The following is a 23,757-nucleotide window of genomic DNA, read 5'->3' as shown; positions in this document are numbered from 1 at the left end:
CACGTTAGGCGACGGACTCGTGATCTGCGGATCCGGGTTCGAATCCGCCTGCTCCCCATATATTTTCAATTCAATTTGGTAGAGTGAACTCGTCCGCTTGAGATTACTTGGTAGAGTGACTTCGTTTGCTTGATTAAGAGCATGTAAGATTACTCGTCTGAACATAGAATCTACTCGTTTGAATTTTCGTTCTGGCCGTATAATTTCCCAGTTCTTGGGATTTAGTGCCATTAATCGAATACGAATACGAACGAATACGAGTATTTTAAAAGATATGTGAATAGATCACCTACTAATAAGATCTTAATAAAAGAAACATGTAATAATTAAAGAAATTGTTGTAATAATTGCACAAACATCTTTTATTAAATTTTGTTGATAAACTTAAAAATAACACATTCGTAACATGAGTTAAAAAATTGAATCTTGTACATTTTCTACATTTTTATGTATTATATAAACGAGCTTGTTTCTTTTTTTGACAACTCGTTTTCATTAAATCATTATTTATTTGTTTGGCGTACTGGCGCATTCGCATTGTGATAATACATTGTGATATACATTACCTCAAATATTACTTTTCCATCCGAATTCTTAATCACTTTTGTTGTTATAATGTCATTTTCCTTAAAATGATCCTCACAAACGAGGAAAATTTTAGGTATTCTTATATCAGGATATACATGCTGAATTAATGCAATCCATTCTTAGCGTTGTTTGATGTTACTTGACACTCGAAATACTGATTTCTTAGGGTGCAGTCCCATGGAGCGTATCGCGCGTATCGCGGATTAGCGGATCGCCAATCACAGAATCGTTCTGTTAGATTTGCTTACAAAATTTGTAAACAGATCTAACAGAACGATTCTGTGATTGGCGATCCGCTAATCCGCGATATGCGCGATACGCTCCATGGGACTGCACCCTTACTGCACTTATATTGACTCATGTATAAGAAAATGGGCCAATGAAATTCCTTATGCACATGCTTTATGCGTTATGCAAAAGTGTGTGTTGGGGCTCTAAAGCGGGGAGCACAGACCTTATAATTTGCATAACATACAATCTATAATGGGTCTTCTACGATAAGCCATTACTTAAGGTTTAAGTGTTAAATCATAAGAAATTTACCAATCACAATTGAATGTGAGAAGAATAATCGACTGTGAGTGGTCAATTTCTTATGACTTAATACTTAAAACTTAGGTAATGGCTTATTGTAGAAGGCCTATAAAGCTTAAGAAAATCAAATAAGATGAAAATATTCAAGGACTCTTAATATAATAATATTCAACATAAATTAAAAGGGCGAAGTAAGAGTCAGAAGTAAATTACATTCAAAACAATATTAAAATGTCGACACATTTAATTCTAAATTTGAAACAATAGAAATAATTACAAAAAATTGCTTAAAATTAAAGAAAAACTTAAGAAAATCAACCAATCATATAGTCTTGTATTTCATAAAAAGGAAGGAAACAAAGAATCTTGATTGGTTCATTTTTTTATTTCTTTTACATTATAGGTCTGTTCTTTATTGCTGAACTTTTGCACTAGATCAACTTTTTTCCTTTTCTCTCTAGCCTATTCTGTAACTTTTTTAACAGTTCGATATCGTTATACACTGTCATTGCGCAGCTTTTTCACCATGTGAAATACTTGCGCAACGATCATATTCCTATCTAATAAAATTTTCGTTAAAAAGTTATTAGAATAGGCCTACTGGAGAAGGGAAAAGGAAAAAAGATGAACTGGTGTAAAAGTTCAGCAATAAAGAACAGACCTTATATGTTATGTATTATTAAGCAAGACTTTGTGCTCCCGTCATGTATAATTCTTATGCCTGGTTTATGCTTCAGGTTTTATGCCTGTTTCCACCAATGCAGATTAACTTTAATCTCGGTTTAACTTACTGTTCATCTTTTTCTAATTTTTAGAATTAGAAAAAGATGAAGAGCAAATTGAACCGAGATTAAAGTTAATCTACATTGGTGGAAATGGGCATTAGGGCGAACTGTTACCAACGCCGATTAAACGCCGATTAACTTAATCGACGATTAGTCCATTGGAATTCACCAATCGCGTCTGTCGTTAAAACTAAATGATAAATGCGATTGGTCAATCAGCGTTGGTAACAGTCGCCCTTAATCCCAAGATCCTAAAATTCAACCAATAAAGCTACCAGTTCTAACCGAAATTTAAACTCTATTGGCTGAATTTTAGGATTAAGACCTTAAGACCGAAGCATAAACCAGGCATTATTAACTGCAATGTTATTGCTTCTAAATTTTGATTTATCATCTTCTCCTATACAATTATTATATTTTTTGATATTTTAACAATAGATTTCCATAAATGAAATTAACAATTAAGTTTCATCAATGATTATAAAGTTATGATATATTTTTGTTCGATAACAATATAATTTTATATGATGATCGATCATCATGATGAAAAAAAAAACTCTACAAGCAAAGATAGCGTATAACAAATGCAAGTCAATGAACAAAAGAAAGAATAATGAATGAATAATGTATAATATGTAATATACAGTACAAAATGTAAAATAATTACACATCACTGAAGAGGACCGTAGGAAAAAGATCGAAACGTTTAATATTGTTGACATTAATAAGATGAAGGTTTATACAGCAGGTTTATAATTACAGTTGATATATGTTATCAATTCTTGCTTATGGCTCGAATATCTAGTCCTTCTCGTCTTATTATTTTGTTTATTCAAATTGAGCCAAGGTATATTTATTATTATTAAATTGTTGTAATTTTATTATATTAATGTTCATCTCACTAGAAGCAAATTTTAGATTCATTGAAATAAACACAAAAGCATCAGGAAAAAAATATTCATAAAAGACTAAACTAAACTTTCGAAACGTAAATAATACAATATCAAGAAAATATAATCAAGTTAATTTACTGAAAAGTTACGCGATTGAAAATCTGTAATTTAAAAAAAAAATTAATTTTTCATAAGTATATTACTTATCAGTACTCAAACAGAACAAAAGCTTGCAGCAATATTGCCGCAACATTTGCAATATTACTACAATAATATTGCTGAGACAATCTCTGTGCTGTATTATACAATTAAATACCGATTGATTGTATAAGCACCAGTTTGAACTGCTGCTTCTGAATGTTCAGATTGACTCAGGGTAGCCGGAAATTCCCGCGAATCGTGAGAAATGACATCCGGCCCTCGTATTTCCTCCTCGGTCTTCATTCCGCGCACGTCGTCGGCGGCGCGCGGCACGGCGATGGAAGGTGGATAAGAATCATAAGGGATCGAAAAATTTCGCGGAAAACGATTACGGTTCGTACAGATCGAAGATTCCGACGGATAAAAATGTTCCTCATCGTAAGTCGTACCGATAGAACCGCCCCGTCTACTGGCGCGGCCCCCACTCCGCGACGTCGGCGACGTCGGCGCGAGCGAATAGCGTGGAGCAAATAGCGGCCGGCGCGCCCCGCCGCCGGCGAGCGAGACCGCCAATCGGCGGCCGCGTAGTATCGTCGCGTCTGGGGGATATGTCGCTCACGGAATCAAGATGGCATCTGAGGACGGTGCGGGTATTGTGTCAAACGTCGGATGTGATGTAAATAATACGAGTCAGCGGGCAATCGTGTCAGTCGGGAGCGAAACGGCGGGCGTTACGTCATCCGGGACGGTGGCGAGTGTCGTCGTCGAGGAGACGGACGTGGAGGCGCGCGAACCCGCGCGTAATTCGCCGAGGACGCCCACGGATCTCCCTGCAGCGTCACCGTCTCACACGAACACGGAAGGGCACGCGTTACAGAGTAGTGCGGGCCTCGCGGGCTCGTCTGGTGATGTGGCTCAACTGGCTGCGAGCAGCGAGCGAAGCGAGCCCGACAACGAAACGCACCAACCGTCCGCTCCACGACGCAGCATGTCTCGTCATGATAGCGACCTGGACAACACCGCTCGTCTTCCGGGAGAGCCAGACGGTAATCTCTCCTTTCGTTTCTCTCCTATTCATTGTCGCGTGAAGCTTGAGAAAGATATTTTCAAACGGCTGGTAGCTCTCGGATATATCAGTGTCATTTGTAATACCGGGATGTGTACAATATTTATTCCACTGGTCTGACAGCTACCTGCAAAGCTTTGCATTTCTATATTCTAATCCATAGATTATATTCAATACAGATCAAATGTAGTTGAGTAGTAACAATGAAAACAAATTTGGATTTGATACATATAGCAATTGCTAAAATAATCATTACTAAAGGATATGTTGAGTCTGTTTGTTAACAATATATTTCCTTTTTATATTTTAATAATCTATATTTATTTTAAATTTATTTTTAATATAGGTATAAAGGCCTAGAAATAAAAATTGATCGGCATGTATTATGCTACGAGACAATTGTATTTCATTTTTTTTCTGTTAACAGAATTAACATGAGAACAAATGGAAATGGTTAGAATAATTTTCATAATAATAATAATAATAGCATTTGGCTGAAATACCGTAACATTTGTATGTTATATTTTTACTTACCAAATTTTAAATAACATAAAATGAAAAAATGCTAATTTTTGTTATTAATGCAATAACGAGAATAACATATAACAATAGTATGTTTTTTGAAAAGAAAATTTTTTCATAAAAGAATAATATGGAGCATAAGTTTTAAATGTAAGATTATATGTTATATATTTTATAAAATTGAAAATTAAGATCTTAAAACAGATCGTCGTTAATTTTGTACTTCTTTACTTGAAATCTTATATTCTTCGTGTAAATCTAAGGACCATACTATTTAATATTTATAACATTTTATTAAATAAAATTATATGTATGCTGCAGGAAGTCCAGATCATTGCAACAATGATGTAGTAAAAACTGCTAAGGATCCGATTGAACATATTACACATGTATGTATTGTGCAATTTTTGTAAGATACTTTTTATATTACATATTATGTGTGCATTCTACACCGACATGTATCATTGACAATACAATTTTTATGTTTAATCATATTACAGAAATTATGCAAAATCGAGGCAATCATTATTGTTAATTAACTTTTTTCTGTTTAGACCGATTCTACATGTGACAACGACACAATGTTATCTGGAGACATGCACATATTATCCACAAAACCGAAATTGGAAGGCTGTGTTAATTTCTCCAATAACACACCACAGTTGGGAGAGAGTCCGCAAAGTAATGGTGAAGTGATCAGTAGTCCGAGGAGTCCTGACTATCCTCCAAGAGTTTCTATCAGTCCTGATCCTCAAGATACGACATTTCCCATTAGCATAATGTCGGCAAATTCTACAGTTATTATGGACACAGCAAAATATAACGAAGAGAATATTGACAAGAATACGGTCACGTGTATGGATAAAATAGTTGATAATCTATTTTGTTCATCGCCGACGAAAATAGGAAATTCTCAAGTTATAAAAACGGAATTGAACGAGCAGCAAGATGCTGCGGGAGAAGACGTTATAAACAAAGAACTGACAACGGAGCCTATTGAGATTAAGAAAGAATTTGTAGACTTGCAGGAGACATTTCAAATGGTTAAATCCGAATGGACAAAAGATAATTTTTCGGAGATAGAGTCGAATGGAAAGAAACTGGCGATAGAATTCCATGATAAATCCACGGATTCTATTGCTAATCCATCTTCCAGTTTGCACTCGTCTTCGAAAGAGAAACGTTCCAAAGAAGACAGACGATATTGTTCACGATGTCACAAACGCAAAGGAATTAAACGAGCAAGCATTGGCGTACAATGCAAACGGGACCGTCACGTTTTGTCTTCGTTAAGTAGCAAGATTCTCCCTTTCTCGAAATCGGTCAATGAAAACTTAAGGTTAAACCTACAAACAAAAAACTATAAGATGCTAAACAATCCGGTGACGAAAAAGGAATTGCTGGAAGGCCTAAAGTACAAAAAGTTCATCCATATAGAAACGTATCCTAATGGTGGTGCAACAGTTGTCCATATGTTTCAGGATGAAATTAGTACTTTAACAAATGAGCAAATGCAAGAATTGGCACAGGAGTATTTCAAAGTACGTAAATATTTAGTGTTGTAAATTTGTAATAAAATCGAAGAGCACGCATCATGTATGCGACTTCAACCAAAACTTTTTTCAGTTCCATGCTCCAGTGAATTTTTAGTAACATGAAGTCTGTTTATATTTCCTAGGTGGTTTTCGGTGAAGACGAAAATGGAAATGCTCATCATGTTATGGGTATAGTACATAATGCAGCTGCATACCTACCTGATCTTCTGGACTATATGGCGAATAATTATTCCACGTTGACTGTAAAAAACGGGGTATTAGGTAGAAACAGTGATATAGAAACAACCACAATGGCTCAATACAAAGATCAAGTTTGTAAAGCTTATAGTAACGGTACTATTAGATATGGGCCATTGCATCAAATAAGTCTGGTGGGTACTGTTCACGAAGAAGTTGGTGGATATTTTCCAGATCTACTACAAAAATTAGAAGAAAACCCTTTCCTAAAAATGGTAAGTACATTGTAGATCTATGTATATGTATATTTGTTACATACATATTTGCTAATGGAATCACGTTGTATCCTAGACAATGCCTTGGGGACCTCTGTCCGTCGTGAAGATGGATACGCCGCAAGAGTCAAACGACGGCCCTATCTTGTGGATCCGACCAGGCGAACAGCTAGTACCAACGGCCGACATAAATAAAAGCCCGTATAAACGACGTAGGACGGGCATTAACGAGTTGAGAAATTTACAGTATCTACCACGGCTCAGCGAGGCTCGAGAGTACATGTTCGAAGATCGTACGAAGGCACACGCCGATCACGTTGGTCATGGATTGGACAGGATGACCACAGCGGCAGTTGGCGTGCTGAAAGCCGTCCACGGTGGTCAAGCGTCCCAATACAACAGGATCACGAAGGATGTCGTGGCTTTTTACGCGGGCGACTTTACCGAGCTTGTCGAAAAATTACAATTGGACTTGCACGAGCCGCCGATATCGCAGTGCGTGCAGTGGGTGGAGGATGCGAAACTGAATCAGTTGCGTCGACAAGGTGTTCGTTATGCTAAGATAAATCTGTACGATAATGACATATATTTTCTACCACGCAACATCATCCATCAGTTCAGGACAGTTTCAGCTGTTTCGAGTATCGCTTGGCACATCAGACTGAAACAGTACTACCCAGAATCGCAGCACAGTACGAGTATCAGACACAGCCGTGTAGTAAATGAATCTGCTCATCGCATCAAGGAGAAAAAGCCTCTAGAAGCTGTTGGCGACGAGCAGAAGGAGAATACAAATCGGCAGCGTTTAGATCAGAAACTGTCGATTGATTCTCTCGAGAAGGCGAAGGAGAGAGCAGCCGAATATCAGGGTAATCTGAAGAAATCCGATCAGCACGGAAAGCATCGCAAGAATCGACATCACTCCAGCCATTCGTCGCTCAAACGAAAGGATAAGGAAGAGTGTAGTGACAACCAGTCGTCGGATCTATTTGGCAGCACTAAATCATCCAAGAGTGAAACCAGCGAGCAGAAGCAGAGCGGCGATAAGAGGGACGAAAAGAGATCTGAGAAGAAACACAAGGATCGCCGTCGCAGCAGTGAAAAGTCGAGTAGTCATCATACGCATAGTAACAGTAGTAGCAGTTCTGATAATTGTCACTCTTGCAAGAAGAAAAAATATGACAGTAACGGCCACAAGTTGGATCATCGTTGCAGTCATCATGAGAGATCTAACAGTAAGAGTATATCGAGTAAAGAAAGCGTAGCCGGGATAGTAGAAACGAGAATAGCTTCCAAGTTTGACAATTCATCTTCCTTGAAGGAGGCCAAGAGACGATTGAGCTCGGAATTGTCTCCGTCGGTAGACACCCCTGGGTCCGAAGATTCTTCTCCAATTATTCTCGACGAAGAATTATTGATACAGCGGCAGACTGTTGCCAAAACATACGCCACTGAGGTTGTGGATAGGGCATTAGAGATAGCTATCTACAAATCGAAGACTGATGTCCAGGAAGTGTGCCAGTCGCTGCGTACTGAAGTTTCGGAAGCTTCGAAGGAAGTGCTGGAGAAGATTCGCAAGGAAAGTTTTGAAATAGCCGAGCAATGCTTCAAAGATGACGCTGTAAAACTGCAGAGATACTGCCATGTACTCGAAATAGAAACCATGTTAGCATTCACGTCGAAAATGGAATGCGCGACGGAAAACGCCGTTAAAGCACTGATCGAAATGGCGGAAGACGAGGCGAAGGAAAGAGCGAAAAATGAGAAAACCAGCGATTTTGCAACCAACGGTAATCCATGCAGCGAAAATTCAGCAGCGACATCGACGACGATCGGTATCTCCTCGTATTCCTCGTCCGTGATGTCCTCCACATCTCCGTCGACGGAGAACGAAAGACACAGCAACAGCAGGAACGGTAGTAGCGACGAGAATTCACCGAAATCGTCCGAATCTCACGGTACGGCCCACTCGAAATCAAAATGCAGAAGCAGGGACGAGAAGGATTGTAGAGAACAAAGGCACAAGAAAAGAAGGGATCACGAGAGACGGGAGAGAAAGCACGATCGACATCATCATCGGAGTCCCACTCAGTTAAAATCCGAGTCTAAAGCGTCCAATGACAACAAGGATGACGCTTTGAGTATTTCTGGGCTGTCGCACGGTTACCCTACCGTTGAAAAGTCAGAGCGGACGAGCTCGAAAAATGTGGAGAAGAAATCCGAGGAGAGGAGAAAGAAATGTCACTGCGATCACCACTGCACTCACAGACACGGGGAGAAGAGGTCGTCCGGCACCAGCAAGAATAGCCACGCGACGTCGAGTCGCTCCCACTCGTCGAGCTCGAAGCACAAGAGAAAGTCCAGCTCGTCCGGTGAGCACAAGGAGGCGAAGAGACCATGTTTGGAAAAGGACTCGAGCGTGCGAACTTCAGAATCGAGTGTGCAGCTGAGCAACGTGGTAAGCATGACGGTGACAACGGCGGCGACGACGGCGACGGCGATAGCAACGGCAACGACGACGATGACGACGACGACGGCGACAACAACAACGACGACGACAGCGACGATGACGACGACGACGACGATGACAACGATGACAACGATGACGACGACGACGATGGCAACGGCAACAACGACAAATTCGACACATTTGTCACCGACGAACACTATTGTGTCAACCACGTGAAAAGGTGATTTCTTGGCGACTGTAGTACAATCCGTTCGTTAAGAGCGCAAATCCGCACGCGGCGGAACGAAACCGGTGTTTTATTTGAGCGCGAATTCTAATCGTATATCGTCATATTCCGTGCGTCCAAACACACGCGAGAGGGGTATGGACAGCGGGATAAATTTATATAAATCACGGGAGACATACTTTTTTTGAAAAAAAGTAGAGATCGCCGTGTTTCAATCCAAAGACAAGAGATAGAATCTTCACTTGATTGACAAGAGTTTACTATCTTCTTCCTGCGATTACATACACATACATAATATTATTCATTTGAACATAGCACACACGTATTCGCCTTAGTCTCGAACAGAGAACAGTTAACAATACGAGAAAACGGTATTGTTCTCCAGAAAGTACACTCGCATCTATTATACATACACACGAACCCATAAACACCCTTCCAATACAGGACCGCAAAAATTATTTTGCTACGAAAGAAATCCGGACGTCTCATTATTACTGAGAGAATTGAAACAAATATTTATAGTATAGACGACCAAATGAGCGGCGTAGGAAAAGGAAATTTGTGTGTACAAATTTATGATCGTGGAAATTGATCCCATTTAATATGACGGAGCCTGTGTATTTGTACATAGATTAAAAATATTGTTTCCTTTTCCGAATTATACGATATCTCACCACGCGGAGAGCTCACTTAAGTTATTTATATGCGTTAATTATTTATGACGATTTTTATTGGCTATTCTGCGCTAACATAAAACCAAGTCCGTACTACGAAAATTTGATCGCGATTTCCCAGTCGAGATGCGGCCGTACTCTTCACAATTCTAATAGCACGACTATTTTGCTGTAATCGAATGCTTGTATCTTGTATAATATGTCGAATATCTGCATATTGTACAAGATATAAATGTCCATTTATATTTCATATAGATATGTAGAATATCTTAAAAGATGAGAAGTATCTTGTACATATAATATATATACATATAACTTGACAGTTAAGGTACTGAGCATAGAATAAGGAAGACATTTTGCACGCGACGTTTACGTTTGGTATACACATCACAAAATTGTCGCGATAAGTTATTGACCTGATAATATCACTTATTATCTGTTGAGAGTTTATCTTACCCAGTAATAGTTAAGTAATCTAACTAATTAAGAATATCTAACGCGCTAGTTGGTGGATAGGTATCGCCAATAGGTATCCTCACATCTTCGCAAAGAGCATCAAAATGTTTTAGTTAATTGGAAAAGTCTCTTTTTCTTTTTTTTTTTCTCGCCAAGTCATTAAAATCAGACTAACGTACAAACTTCGTCGTCTTCACAGAATGAAAATGATTTGACAGTGAAACATTGCGACAGATGTCACAAATGTTGATGATATTTTTTCTTTATTTAAGCACATCAACGAGAACCTTCTAAAAACGAGATCTAACTGAATCATATTCTAAAAATTGTCGATTTTGAAGAAACGCTAATAAAATAATTGACTATTTCTGCGAATTTTTTTCATTTAAATAGCACAGAAAAAATCAAGTTTTATATCAAGATAACGATTATGTAACTTTTTGTTTAAAATAGAAACGTGAAAAGTGAAAATTGATATATATATGTATATATATATATATATATGTGGGAATGATAGTTGAAAAGACCGAGTTACACTTAAAGTAACAATAACCTTTAATTAAATAAGGTAATAAAAGTACAGAGAGTAAAATTGCCGTTTGTTTTGACTCGCTCGCCTCTTTGTTCTCAGTTTCCTTCTTTTAGCGCCTATTCGCTGGATATTCCATACGCTCCCCTCTCTGATGCGGTACAATATACCTAAATATTCTAGGAACGTGGGAATTACGAATTTGAACATCGTTACAAGTCCTACAATTACTCGGCCAACTTGCGGGGCATTCGCCCTCAAATGCTTACATTTTAGACTTTGGGTTTTTTTTTTAATTCTAATCTGCATGCTAACTTAAACATCAATGCTACTAAGGACACATAGAGAAACTATTGGTTTTGTTATACTTTACTGTCATTCTCTTCTTCGTTCGCTGTCGTTTCACTTTGCTCATCTGACAACCAACACATTTCATATAGTCAGAGGTCTCGTGAGGACCTTCATGATCACCTACTCTTAACACAACATATCGATCATTTCGCATTTTTTTTTATTACACGATAAGGACCTAAAAATTTGCCACGGAATTTTATACCCAGACCTAGCTGAGTACGCTTGATTGCAACAAGGTCTCCTTCTTTGTACTCTCGCGCCTTTTTCCTTTTATTATTAAAATTGTTTAAGTTCTCCTGTTGAATCTTGACAATTTTTTCTTTAGCTTTGTGTCGAATATCGTCGCGCTTCTTCTCAAACATTCGTATCCACTCGTTTTCGACGATTTCGCGTATCTGTGGATCCTCTTTCGAACGCATACCCAGATAGCCAAACCTGCCAAAAGCACGCATTGCAAATTTATGCTACATATTATAATGGCAAAAATCGAGCAGCAGTCGAACACGGTTTATCGTTTCAGTATAGCGATAACAGAAATACAGCAAAAATAGAGCAGAGCGTCATAATACACTAGCAAAAAAATTCTGTAAAAATTCATCAAACGTTACCGAAGTAAAGCAAGCATGAAATCGAGCAATACATGCTGGCAAAATAAATTAACAAAAAATAGATGAAAACTTGATATAAAACATGACTACATGTTAAATCAGCAAAATGTTAAAAATCTGGCACACTTATTGTCATATTATGTCAGCAAAAAGGCGGCAAAAATACCGCACGACCTGACATAATCAAGTACTGACATCAAAAACGCAGCAAAAATCGAGCACAGCCTGCCGTCACGTCGTGACGTTTTTGCTGTCAGTACTTGATTATGTCAGGTTGTGCTGTGTTTTTACCGCGTTTTCGCTGTCACGATGTGACAGCAAATAATGATTGATTTTTGTTGTATTTCTATCGTTGAGTTAAGTTGGCAGAATAAGCTGTTAGAAACTACACTTAACGAGGAATCAGCAGTTTGATATCTGCTGTAACGTCATGATCAAGTTTGCTGGCATACTGCTAGCATTTTGCTATCTGGGTATATGTACCGAACATTAATTGGAACGACGTTTGATCAGTGCTCCGACTCGGCGTAACATTTAAATAACATTGTGTGCGAGTGTTAAAGATTTAAACCACTCCTCCGGTTTAGGAACGGCAAGCTTTGTCAAAAGCAATACGAGCGTACGATGAACTCTTTCGACTTGCCTATTATATCTTTAAGAAAAAGAAGATCTTGCAGCCGATCTAATTGATCCTCAACCAACGGCAGCGGATAACGGTCTTTTACAATTTTGTCATTCAGTTTTCTATATTCTACACAGATTCTTGTATCGCTGTTTTTCTTTCTATCTAATGGGACTCGCGTAATCGAACGTGGAAGGTTTAATATAAATGTACACGCGTCTAACCACATCTCCAACTGTTTTTCTACTTCTTTTTCCGGCTAGGATAACCTGCGATCTTTGATAGATTGGAATGCCATCTTTCAAAATCAAAGTCATTTCAACACCGACTTCTCGCGTTTCTTTAGGTTCATAACCTCGTATGATCGCTTCAACTTTCTGCCGCGCGTCTCTCACGAATATACAAGAAATCTTGCAGATGGGTATCTTCTATAACGTCTATTTGTAATATTGGGAGTACAAATTAATTTTCAGTCCGTTTTCCAAAAGATGATCGCCTCCAAAGACGACTCATTTTTTTCGAGATGGAATTCGAAAATTGCCTGAGAGATGGGAAAAAGTAGTAGCAAGCGATAGACAATACTTTAATTAATCTGTTCATTCATTTTGTTTTGAAATAAATGCATTTTTGAACACAAAAAACGGACCGAACTAATCTGTACACTTAATACTTCCGGCAAATCTGAAATAATTTCACGGATTGTAACTTATTGATTGTAACCCCTACGAAATGCAACTCGATCTGATTTAGAAAGTCGGCACCAATCAAAACCGAACTTTTTATCATTTGATTATATACGCTGTTCCCTCGCATTGTGTTTTCGACTTTATTTTGTTTCTTAACTCCGAACAACCTATTTTCTCATAACAGTCTCGATTTATCAAGCTCAAGTCACTTCCGGTATCTATAATACTAACACGAAACGTTGATTCGCAATCTATTCGTTTTGATTGTTTTTTTATAATTTAAAAAAAATAATTTAATTTGGTATTAAACAAATATAATCACTTTCTTAATTAAGTATACTAAATTATCTATAAGATTCATTTAACAGAAAAATAATATTTAATCATTAATCACCATTTTTTATAAACTTAAATTCTTTCAAAAAACAACATAATTTTGAAGAAGTTACAACCTGTTTTGAAAGAACCGAATACTAAATTATTTAAGTTTTAACGTAAAAAATAAAATCAAAATGTTATCCTACAACAAATATACCGTAACTTTTTAGGAAATTAATAAACATGTGGAAAACAAAATATAATATTTCTAATTAAAAACACTTATTGCCTTATGTTGCCGCCTTATAATAAAGAAATACTTGAAGTACTCACAGGGATGTTCCTTGGAGGAGATAGTGTACATCTGAAGACAATTTTATACTGTGCACTGACAGAATCACATCCCTGGGTATGTAATAGAAGAATTGGCTTTTTCATAAAATTATGCGTAAAAAAACTAATCACAGAATCTGATAAACTAAAATAAACCAAAAATTGTGTAACTATATGTTCTTAATTACGTTAATGTAATAATATAATAGCATTCGATAAAAAAAATACCCAAATGTTCTAGGGACGCGGAAATTTTGAATTTGAATATCGTTACAAATCCTACATATATATATATATATATATGTGTTTGCATATACAAAAAATTTTCACTTTTCACGTTTTCGGTCTAGGGATAAAGTTACACGATCGCTATTCAAATCTTAACAGAGTTATTGTACATATATATTTAATGTGCCTCGCGTTTGCAGCAGTAAATTGCTTTTTTTTTTGTTATTAAATACTATAATACATGTTCGGTACAGTGTATAGACACAATAATGATTATATTGTTTATCGTATATTTTATTTTGTAAGTTTGTCATATTAGTATAATACACACTTTCGTTATACAGGTAAACCCGTTTCTAGAACTTTAACATAGCTATTTCATTCTCACTTCACATTTATATTAGTTCCTTAATTCAGGTTACAGTTCTAATACACAGAGACAAAAAATGCTTGTAAATCGAGAAATAAAAAGAGATATAGCTTGATTTTTAGTTATAATTGCGTTATTTAAAAATAATTTCAACCATTTTTTTCGTAATTTCTAAATAAATACGCTTGTGCGGCGTAAGCAACTTCTTTTCTTTTAATTTCTTTTGCAAAAGAAATCGAGAAAAGAACGTGTAAAAAGATAAAATGTATTTATACTGGGTAATAGAGAGTACGGCGAAAATGCACACAGATAAAAGGTGCGTATGTCTATATAGTAATCTGCGGTTGCAAAGGATATACTCGATTTACTGTATAAAATTTGATCGTAACAAAGATGGAGTGTGTGTAAAATTGCATAAATTGTAGTTCCATCGACTCATAGGAGTGCCTAAAGTCAGCAATGACCCAATAAGATCATCAAAGGTGAACCTATTCGCCCACAGAGAAACTTCTTTTTAGACACTTTTCTATTCCAGAGACTCCTTTTCCGAAAGTTCGTTTTCGCTCATTGTCGCACGAAACGAATGAGCTATTCGACGGATTAAGATTGATGAATGAGACACTTAAAGGGAACTCGCGCTAATGAGATAATCCCAAAACGCGAAATTCAACAAAGCGAATAATTACTTAAGAAAAACACTCAATGGTGCATTCCTGAGATAAAAAGGACCAAATTAAGAGCAGAACGATCCATATGTCTCTCCCCTAAAGGAGGCTAGGATCAATCGGCGACACTTTTTGAAATTCGAGTCCAGGAATTCTCTTTTTACGATTTGAGCCCAAATTCCTATAGACTTATTCACTTGAAGCAGTAACAGTGAAACTAAATAATCATAGGGGTGCTGGATATTGAATACGCCACTTGATATTTTAAGGTGCCTTCGCTCTGTTTGTTGCAGTACTGGTAACCACCGATCATTTACCCAATCTATAAAGATAAACTTTGATTTCCCATACGTATATATGCTCGTGTTTGTGTGTGTCTGTATGCGTGTGTGTGTGTGTGTGTGTGTATGTATAAGTACAGCGTGTGTAAATGTCAATCAGTAATGACAACTGACATGAACGTATCGACGTATTGCTTTCGCTCCCAAACGTTTCATCATGCACGCTTTCTTTTTTTAAGAAAGAGAGGCAGAAAGAGAGAACTAAAGGAAAGGAAAGCAACAATGAGCAAATTTTCTTTCGCGAAACAGACTTGTAAACTGTACAATAGACACATCTGTGTAAATAACTGTAAAATATTGGATAACTAGTGTAGATCGTTGAGAAGTCTCGTCATGTTAAACGAAACGCACGGCCAGACTTCCTTCAAAAATCTCGATCATAATGCGAATATTAAATTAAGAGTATTAGTAGAGACTGCTTATTTAATTGTGAAGGACAAAGGACTGAATTGAGATTAAAAAGATATAATTTTTGGAATCAATATATAGAGCAGAGTTTAAGCTAGTTTGCATGTAATTACATGTATGTATGTATAAGAGCATGATGGAGAGGCGCAAAGATGAAAAATCAAAAGATTATTCTTTGGGACAGTCAGTCCTTGTAGTATAATATTACCAAGAGTTATTCAGAAGGGATAAAAAAGAATATTCGCAAGTTTCCTTTTATCAAAGTAGAAACGAGGTTTCTGAAATAAGTTTATCTACAATAATACATCTATTCCTTGTAGCTGCTATACTTTTTCATTGTGGAATCTTCCTTCTTCGACAAGCCTGTGTGCTTTTACTTTTATTTAATTTAAATACAAAAAGTGCTGCTAAAAAAGAATAGACGAGAATAAATTAACGAGTCGATTTTACCATTTCGCGATTTTTTCGATTTCGTGGTTAGAAATAGTATTCCCCTTGTCGATAGATTTACATTGTTGAACATACAAAATCTTGTGTATGGGCATCATTAACTAAACAAAAAGTATAATCACGCCGTGTGACCCGCGTAATTGATTTTCTGTCATAAAATGACACTCGAATGGATCATTCAATATTTGTCTCTTTCGCGAGTGAAAAAAACGGTGTAGTGCGAGCAAACGGCCAATTTGATCAACTTTTTTCGTGTCGAATAATCTTTTTATAAAATTTGTCATTTACGTCTTCCAAAGATATAAAATAGAATACGTATAATAAAAGCGAAACTATAAAGCTCGTCTCGCGAGTCATAATTGTTATATTATATTATTTGAATTGTTTCACTGTAAAAAAAAAAACTGATAGTGAAATCACTTTTCGTTCTGTTAAAAAGAAGAAAACAGATATTGATAACAATTTGAGAGGTCAAAGTTACAGTACTAGTTTCTGCAATTAAGTATATCTTACACTGTGCATATAAAATATATATATAAGTATCGTGAAATGAATTAAACGATATCGTTCAATATCAATCTTCTCTTTCTTTCAGTTAAACAGAAGACTTGTCCTTTTTAGCTTTTTCAGGGTTGCTACAAAATTAGAAATCAGCAAATCGTCAGGGAAAATTCAAGGAATTTTTTAAAACTTTAACAAATTAAAATTCTTGACTTTAAAGAAGTTTAATATGCGTACATCACATTTACTAATTAAATGCAAGCAATATTAATAGTAATTTATATTTCTATGCGAAAGTGCTCTCTTTAGAAAATATTTGACTGTTTTCAAATCAGAAAATATAAAAAATTTCCAAATATTAATGAAAGCATAAAAAAAGATTTTTTTCTGAAAATCAAGTAAAAGTTACGAAATCTTGGGATAAGAAATTTGTGACAACCCTGTCCTTACACGGTTCATCTTTTCTTTGCACGTTGAATAAAATAAAAGAAAAAATGAACCTTGCAAAAAGTCGAGCTAAAAAGAATAAGTCATTAGTCTAGACATTAACGGGGAGGAGGGGGGGGAGGGATACAATTTGCAATAGTTAGAGATCTAAAAAGAGAATGGAGTATAATTGATTTTATCCCGTTTTATAATCTCTCTTTCTCGTCCTCTCTAAATCTGTGCTGCAGATAACGATTCCCACAATTAACCCTTAGCCTGAAAGTATCTACTTTGTTTCAATAATCGCATTATGTATAAAGAAAGGGAAAAAATAGACATGTATAAGGATATTATGTAAAACGATGATCCCCAGTGTCTCTACCGACGTCAACGACGCAACGGGGACCCTGGGGAACCGGGAGAACGAACGCCGCGGAAGACGGTAATTTCGCACCGCGAAACTCGCTCTCGGGTGAAATTTTAATCGCTTTGTACATTTCTGTAAATATATGGTACTTCTATAGACGCTCGGTATGTTCGGCTTGATGCGACAACCGGGACGTAAACGTCGAGGTAGGACACAATGAGAAGAACACTACACCTTAATGTTTAAATACATATTTCTTGTGTGAATTTATATACATTCTAATTCTGCCGCATATCGCTTGCCGAATATGTTTCTGCGGACTTAAAACGCTTTATGAACAATATCATTTCTTAATAAATTATACACAAGCAATTTTATAACTTTTTTTTTTAACAAGCATCTTTTTAACAAGAATATTAACTGTCGTTTATTGATGAAACGTAAAAACTGTGAATAATTTATTGCGAAAGATATCACATATTATATGTATATATACGTATCAATAACAGTTACATTGTTGAAGAGATTGATGTTAATGTAATGTTGGTATTTTCCAACAAGAGACACACACAGTGTACCGTACAATGATTATTTCATTTTTTAATTTTGTTTAACATTAGCAAATAACAAGAATGTAATGTGTCAAACCCATGGCATATATAAAAACAAAGAAGATATTATACTAGTAAGCGAATGGTTGCGTTCAGCAGAAAAAGCAGCTTTGCAACGTTGTAAAATTCATTAAGGGTCTTGCCCTTAATTTCTCATTGGACCTAAATGTATCAACCAATCATATTCAAGAATTTTACGATAGTTGTAAAGCTGCTTTTTCTGCTGAACGCAGCCAATGACAGTAGAGAGTGTAAGATTATTATCTTACATTCTCTGTTCTGTCATTGGCTTAATCGCTTACTGTTTACGTCTTACTGCCTTACGTTTTTCCATGTGTTTCTGTGTCTTTACGCTGTCATCTGTGTCTTTTGTTGGAAAGCATCCACTGTTAGCTTGTGTCTTGCCGAATTATTAATATCGTTTTAATACCAATCAATTGATAACAGCTGCAGCGGAAAAGATTAATGTTTTCAGCAGAAAAAACAACTTTGCAATTGTAAGATTCTTTGATATGATTAATTTCATTTAGATCCAATGAGGAATTAAGAGCAAGATCAATTATATTGCTGTTGCGCTCGCACAGCCGATTCGTGATAATCGTGATCCGACACTCTCGCAAGCGCGTACGCGTGCACACTTCCGAAATGAAGAACACGTAGTTATTATTGGGAGTACAAATTAGTTCGGTTCGTTTTCCAAAAGATGATCGCCTCCAAAGACGAGTCATTTTTTCGAGATGGAATTCGAAAGTTGCCTGAGATAGCAGTAAGAACTATTTATTGAGAACATAACACAGAGATTGAAAGACACAGCGAACGGTTAAGAGATCGAAATGTGCAGTCCGTACGTCAAGACATCTCCACCAGAAAAGCTGACGGTGTATGACAGCTGACCAGCTGCGCCGCTCGTTGCTGAGCGACGTATCTTTCGGGTGTCGGCTTAGCATGGGTATAACATTGCCCTCCCTCTTGAAAATTGTCCCGACAATGATTTCCTTCCCAAGAAACGCATTGGCTTTCTTTTCAAAAAAGATTCCGGGCTTCCAACCAACTTCTCGCTCCTTTTCTGCGCTGCTGCCACAGTTTTTTTGGAGCTCGGTTTCTTGTTTAAGAGAAATGAGTCTTGAGACTCATCTCTTCTTTCCCTCTGAGCAGGATCCCTCTTCAGTTCCTCCTCGGAAGGTAGCTAATCTTCGAGAAACCCGCTCTGGACGTCCCCTTATCTTCTTAAAGGAAAATTCTCTCCTCTTGCTTCTTCTCTTGAGCCTTGCATTCTTGTCTTTTCGTTTTTTGGACAGGGGGAGAGGGAAGAATCTAACTTTGCCATAGGACCCCTGCCCCACAGTCCCCGCTTCGGCATTTGCCCAACGTCCTGCGGAAAAACTACGGGCGAGGCGGTCTTCTTAAAAAAAAAAACTAAGCCTTCACCGAATATTTTTACACCTCGTTGGTGACGTTTCCATTCTAACGTTTCATTCTTGTGAATAAATCTTTTCGACGCTATCCCTTACCTTATCATACATTCTTCTGCATTCCGAAACTAAAAGAAATTAAAAACCCGCGGCTTGCACCGCAAAAATGAAAATTAAATTATTTTCAAAGGAACTAGAGCTCCGATTTATCGAACTATTATTAATTTATTTTTTTTCAACATTAGTTTTTCAAAATAATTCTCCCCTATTGGGTATTCTAAACTACAGTTATTTATTTTAATTTTTAATTCATCCGATTCGACCACCCAGTGAGAAAAATGACAATGGAATCGATGCCGAAACGATGTCAATTCAATGTTTGATGATTTCAACGTCGAATTGACATTAATTCAATGTCGATTCCATTGTTATTTCTCACTGAGTAGCTTTTTATTCAAAATCGAAACATCAGAGCCCGTGTCAATTCTAAAAACACAACATTTATCGTTCACTTTTCACTCAAAGCAAAAACACATTAAATCATTCTTAAGTCTATTCAATCTGAAAGAACATTGATTATTAACATTGTAAATATTCTTCGGAGTGTCTTTAAAATCAATCGAACGCGCCCCGCACCACCCCTTGTTTACCGATCTACCCGAACATTCCAATCGGAAAATGGATTTATGGACACTTCCCTTTTACCATTTCATCGTTCGATATTTCGTCGTCGTCACTTGTTCATAAGACAAGTTTACCATCTAGTACCAAGAGAACATTGAGACGTCATAAAGACGTCCTAAAATTCATGAGACATTTTTTGGAAGTATCAGAATGATGTCTATATGACGTCTTAAAGATGTCTTATGCGTCGATTTATGACGTCTTAGGCCCGATTTTTCATTATCTGGTTAACTTGTGGTTAAGCTTAACCTGATGGTTTATCCAATGGGCTTCATCTATGGTGATGTCATGGATAAAGCTCATTGGGTGAAACATCAGGTTAAGCTTAACCACAAGTTAACCAGATAATGAAAAATCGGACCTTAAAGATATTATCTTTAAGACGTCTTATGGACATTGATCCTAAATCAATGTCCATAAGACGTCTTATGGACATTGATCCCAAATCAATATCCATAAAACGTCTTAAGGTTGATTTATACTGGCCGTAATCTGTTAACTTATGCCGTAATTTGTAAAAATTGACCAATCACAGTCGAATAAGAGGGGAATAATCGATTATAATTGGTAAATTTTTACAGGTTACAGCTTGACCAATCACAGTCGAATGAGAGGGGAATAATCGATTATAATTGGTAAATTTTTACAGATTACTGTATAAGTTAACAGATTACGGCTAATATAATCCAACCCTTAAGGATAATGTCTGAAAGACGTCTTAAAGATATTATTTTTAGATCAATTTTAGACTTATGCATTAATCGTCGGTAATGTAGAAATCATTAACTTAATTATTAATTTTTAAATTTTTACGCAAAATAAATACAAATTTTTTTTAATTTCAAATTTATTACATTTTTTACATTCAATATCAAATTAAATATTTTAATTCAATCAAGATAAAGCAATTAACTTTATCTTGATTGGATTCTGATTTACGATCCACAATCCGCCCAGAGAACAATGCACGTCTTCTTTTTGTATAAGTTTTCTTTTCTTGGACAGGAGAGGAACGAATGCTAGGGAAGAATGAGAGGAGATAATCATGATTAGTCAATTCTTGCATTTATTTCTTGTAGTTAGCAACCAATCTGCGAGGCGATATGGCCAGTAACGTAGAAAGTATTTCTTTTTACGCTATTGCTTATATCGCCTTGCTGATTGGTTGCTATGCTTCCGCGGCTTTATGCTAAATTCACACTGGACGCAGCAAGCAACAAGCAGTAGAGCAGCAATCAACCAGCGTGGCGATATTTTTTACGCCACTGTAAATATTGCCACACTGGTTGGTTGCTGCTCCGGTGCTTGACGTTTGCTGCGTCCAGTGTGAATCCAGCATTAGCCCGATATTTCATGTGTCGGTCGACAAACTTTTCAAGCACGTTGATTGGCTATAGGACAAAGAAATCTGAGAATCTCTGTTTTACAGCCAATAAACCGGCTTGAAAAGCCTTGTCGTATTAGAGCACGTACGACACATGAAATATCGGCCTTACGCTTGATGCTTGTATATAAATGTACCTTAAGGTGCATACCTTTATTTTTTGTTTTTCTTCTGAATATTTTACTCTATCTCCTGCGTGTCGTAGCCATTCTTGAATTACTTTTTGTACATCATATATGCTACATTCGTTGGTATCTGTGAGAGATATCATGAAAATAAATTTATAACATAATTTATTACCATTTTTAATTAAAATATTTTATTACATTGTTATTATTATGCTGCAATAAATATAGTTTTAATAACATTTAAAACTATATGACACACATACATTCAATCCAAATTTACAAAGAAAAATCTTTTTTAACAATATATTACAGAGAGCTTAAATAAAATTTTTTTTTAAGTTTATTATGTGTATTAAAATTAAAAAATATATCAATTGTAAAAACGAACTCTCTCTCTCTCTCTCTCTCTCTCTTATTAATAACAATGATACACAAAAATTACCTGTAACTATATTCGCAATTTTTGTATTTAGGATGGCAAATGATCCCTCTTGCCCCGTCCAAGAGATCTTCTTTTCTAATTCATCAGTTATGATGAATTTTAGAATATTTCTGACTTTATTCGAAACTGACTTGCCGCCAATTTTGGCAATTTTAACTTTCTGTAAAAAAATATATATTACGCTTGATGCTTGTATGTAAATGTACCTTAAGGAGCATACCTTTATTTTTTGTTTTTTTCTGAGTATTTCACCCTATCTCCTGCGTGTCGTAGCCATTCTTGAAACACTTTTTGATATACAAAAATTACCTGTAACTATATTCGTAATTTTTGTATTTTGAATGACAAATGATCCTTTTTGCCCCGTCCAAGAGATCTTTTTTCTTAATTCATCAGTTATGATGAATTTTAGAATATTTCTGACTTTATTCGAAACTGACTTACTGCCTATTTTGGCAATTTTAATTTTCTGTAAAAAAATATATATCTATATATGTACTTTTTTATGTATTATAATATTATTGTATATAATTTATTGATATACTATATAATATGAAAAAAGAAATTTAGAGAGAACGAGTAGGAATGAGCGATCGAGCTATCCGTAAAATGCACAAGCCACAGATGTCTATACTATTTCTAAAGGTGCCATTTCGTGCTGACACTTGACGCTCATTTTCAGCGTCAAAACTCAATACAAATTGACAAATATCAATTTTGATCACGTGATCTATTTTGACGCCAGAAATGAGCGATGAGCATCGGTACGAAAATGTACCTTAAATCGCTAACTTTGAGCTTTTAGTCGACCATAAAAATCAACTTTAAGTCATCTTAACGATGTCTTTTGGAAAAGTCGTCAAGACGTCTTTCCGACTACCTGCAACAGACTTATTTTGGATAAAGTCCGAAAGACGTCTTAAGATTAAGAACGTCTTTTGGAAAAGTCCTCGAGACATTTTTTTGAAGACGTCTTTTGGATGTCTTTCAAACGTGCATTGTTCTCTGGGTTCGTTCAAATGTACTAGACGGTAAAATGTCTTACGAACAAACAAATGACAACGATGAAATGCCGAACGATAAAATGGTAGAAAGTGGAGTGTTTATAAACCCCGGGGGGGAAATGAATAAATCTTTACCGAGCATTCCCAACACTCTATCACTATCACTCTTCATTTTGTTTATAATTCTCTTTTTCAAATTTCTTAAATTTATTTTTATTAAACTTTCTCTCCCCCTCTTTAGTTTCCAAATCTTTTTCTTCATTATCTGTGCCATGAAATTTTTTCCCTTTCTTTTTCGCGAAATTACAATTATTTCTCCTCTTATATTGGAGATTATTTTTTTATATTAGCCTAATTGCTTTCGCTCTCTCGATCGCTATTCTTAGAGATGTTATCCCTTCTAATTGAAGCGATCTTTTCACAAATCCATCAAATAGAGTGGAAATAAACTGCGCACACGCGATTTTATCGCGTACTAAATCAAAACACTCGGGATATATGTTAATTGAGGTAATCTTTCGAT

At 36.2% G+C, this 23,757-nt stretch overlaps 1 protein-coding gene and 1 long non-coding RNA gene across 2 annotated transcripts; one reads left to right on the top strand and one right to left on the bottom strand.

The window, feature by feature from the left end:
* The first annotated feature begins 3,569 nt into the window (after positions 1-3,569).
* Positions 3,570-10,036, top strand: LOC108776758 (uncharacterized). The gene is made up of 5 exons (XM_018543464.1): positions 3,570-3,987; positions 4,851-4,918; positions 5,084-6,070; positions 6,208-6,537; positions 6,614-10,036. The coding sequence occupies exons 1-5, from the start codon at positions 3,570-3,572 to the stop codon at positions 9,221-9,223; spliced, it is 4,413 nt and encodes a 1,470-aa protein (XP_018398966.1). The 3' UTR covers positions 9,224-10,036.
* Positions 10,037-21,817: 11,781 nt separating this feature from the next.
* LOC108776767 (uncharacterized) lies at positions 21,818-22,709 on the bottom strand. Its single transcript, XR_001940798.1, has 3 exons — positions 22,451-22,709; positions 22,231-22,390; positions 21,818-21,915 (listed from the first exon to the last, which is right to left on the bottom strand). It is a non-coding gene; the product is annotated as an uncharacterized LOC108776767 (long non-coding RNA).
* Positions 22,710-23,757: the final 1,048 nt, after the last annotated feature.

This window comes from Cyphomyrmex costatus, unplaced genomic scaffold, assembly GCF_001594065.2.
Source record: "Cyphomyrmex costatus isolate MS0001 unplaced genomic scaffold, Ccosl1.0 scaffold378, whole genome shotgun sequence".
Classification (NCBI taxonomy): domain Eukaryota; kingdom Metazoa; phylum Arthropoda; class Insecta; order Hymenoptera; family Formicidae; genus Cyphomyrmex; species Cyphomyrmex costatus.
The sequence above is the reverse complement of the archived record's forward strand: the minus strand, read 5'-3'. Positions and strand labels throughout refer to the sequence as shown.

What these genes read in the sequence shown, in the direction of transcription:
- LOC108776758 (XM_018543464.1), top strand. Translation starts at nt 3,570, where the DNA reads ATGGCATCTGAGGACGGTGCGGGTATTGTGTCAAACGTCGGATGTGAT. An exon ending in TCTTCCGGGAGAGCCAGACG is followed by an intron (nt 3,988 to 4,850) that starts GTAATCTCTCCT and finishes TGTATGCTGCAG; the next exon opens with GAAGTCCAGATCATTGCAAC. An exon ending in AAAACCCTTTCCTAAAAATG is followed by an intron (nt 6,538 to 6,613) that starts GTAAGTACATTG and finishes GTTGTATCCTAG; the next exon opens with ACAATGCCTTGGGGACCTCT.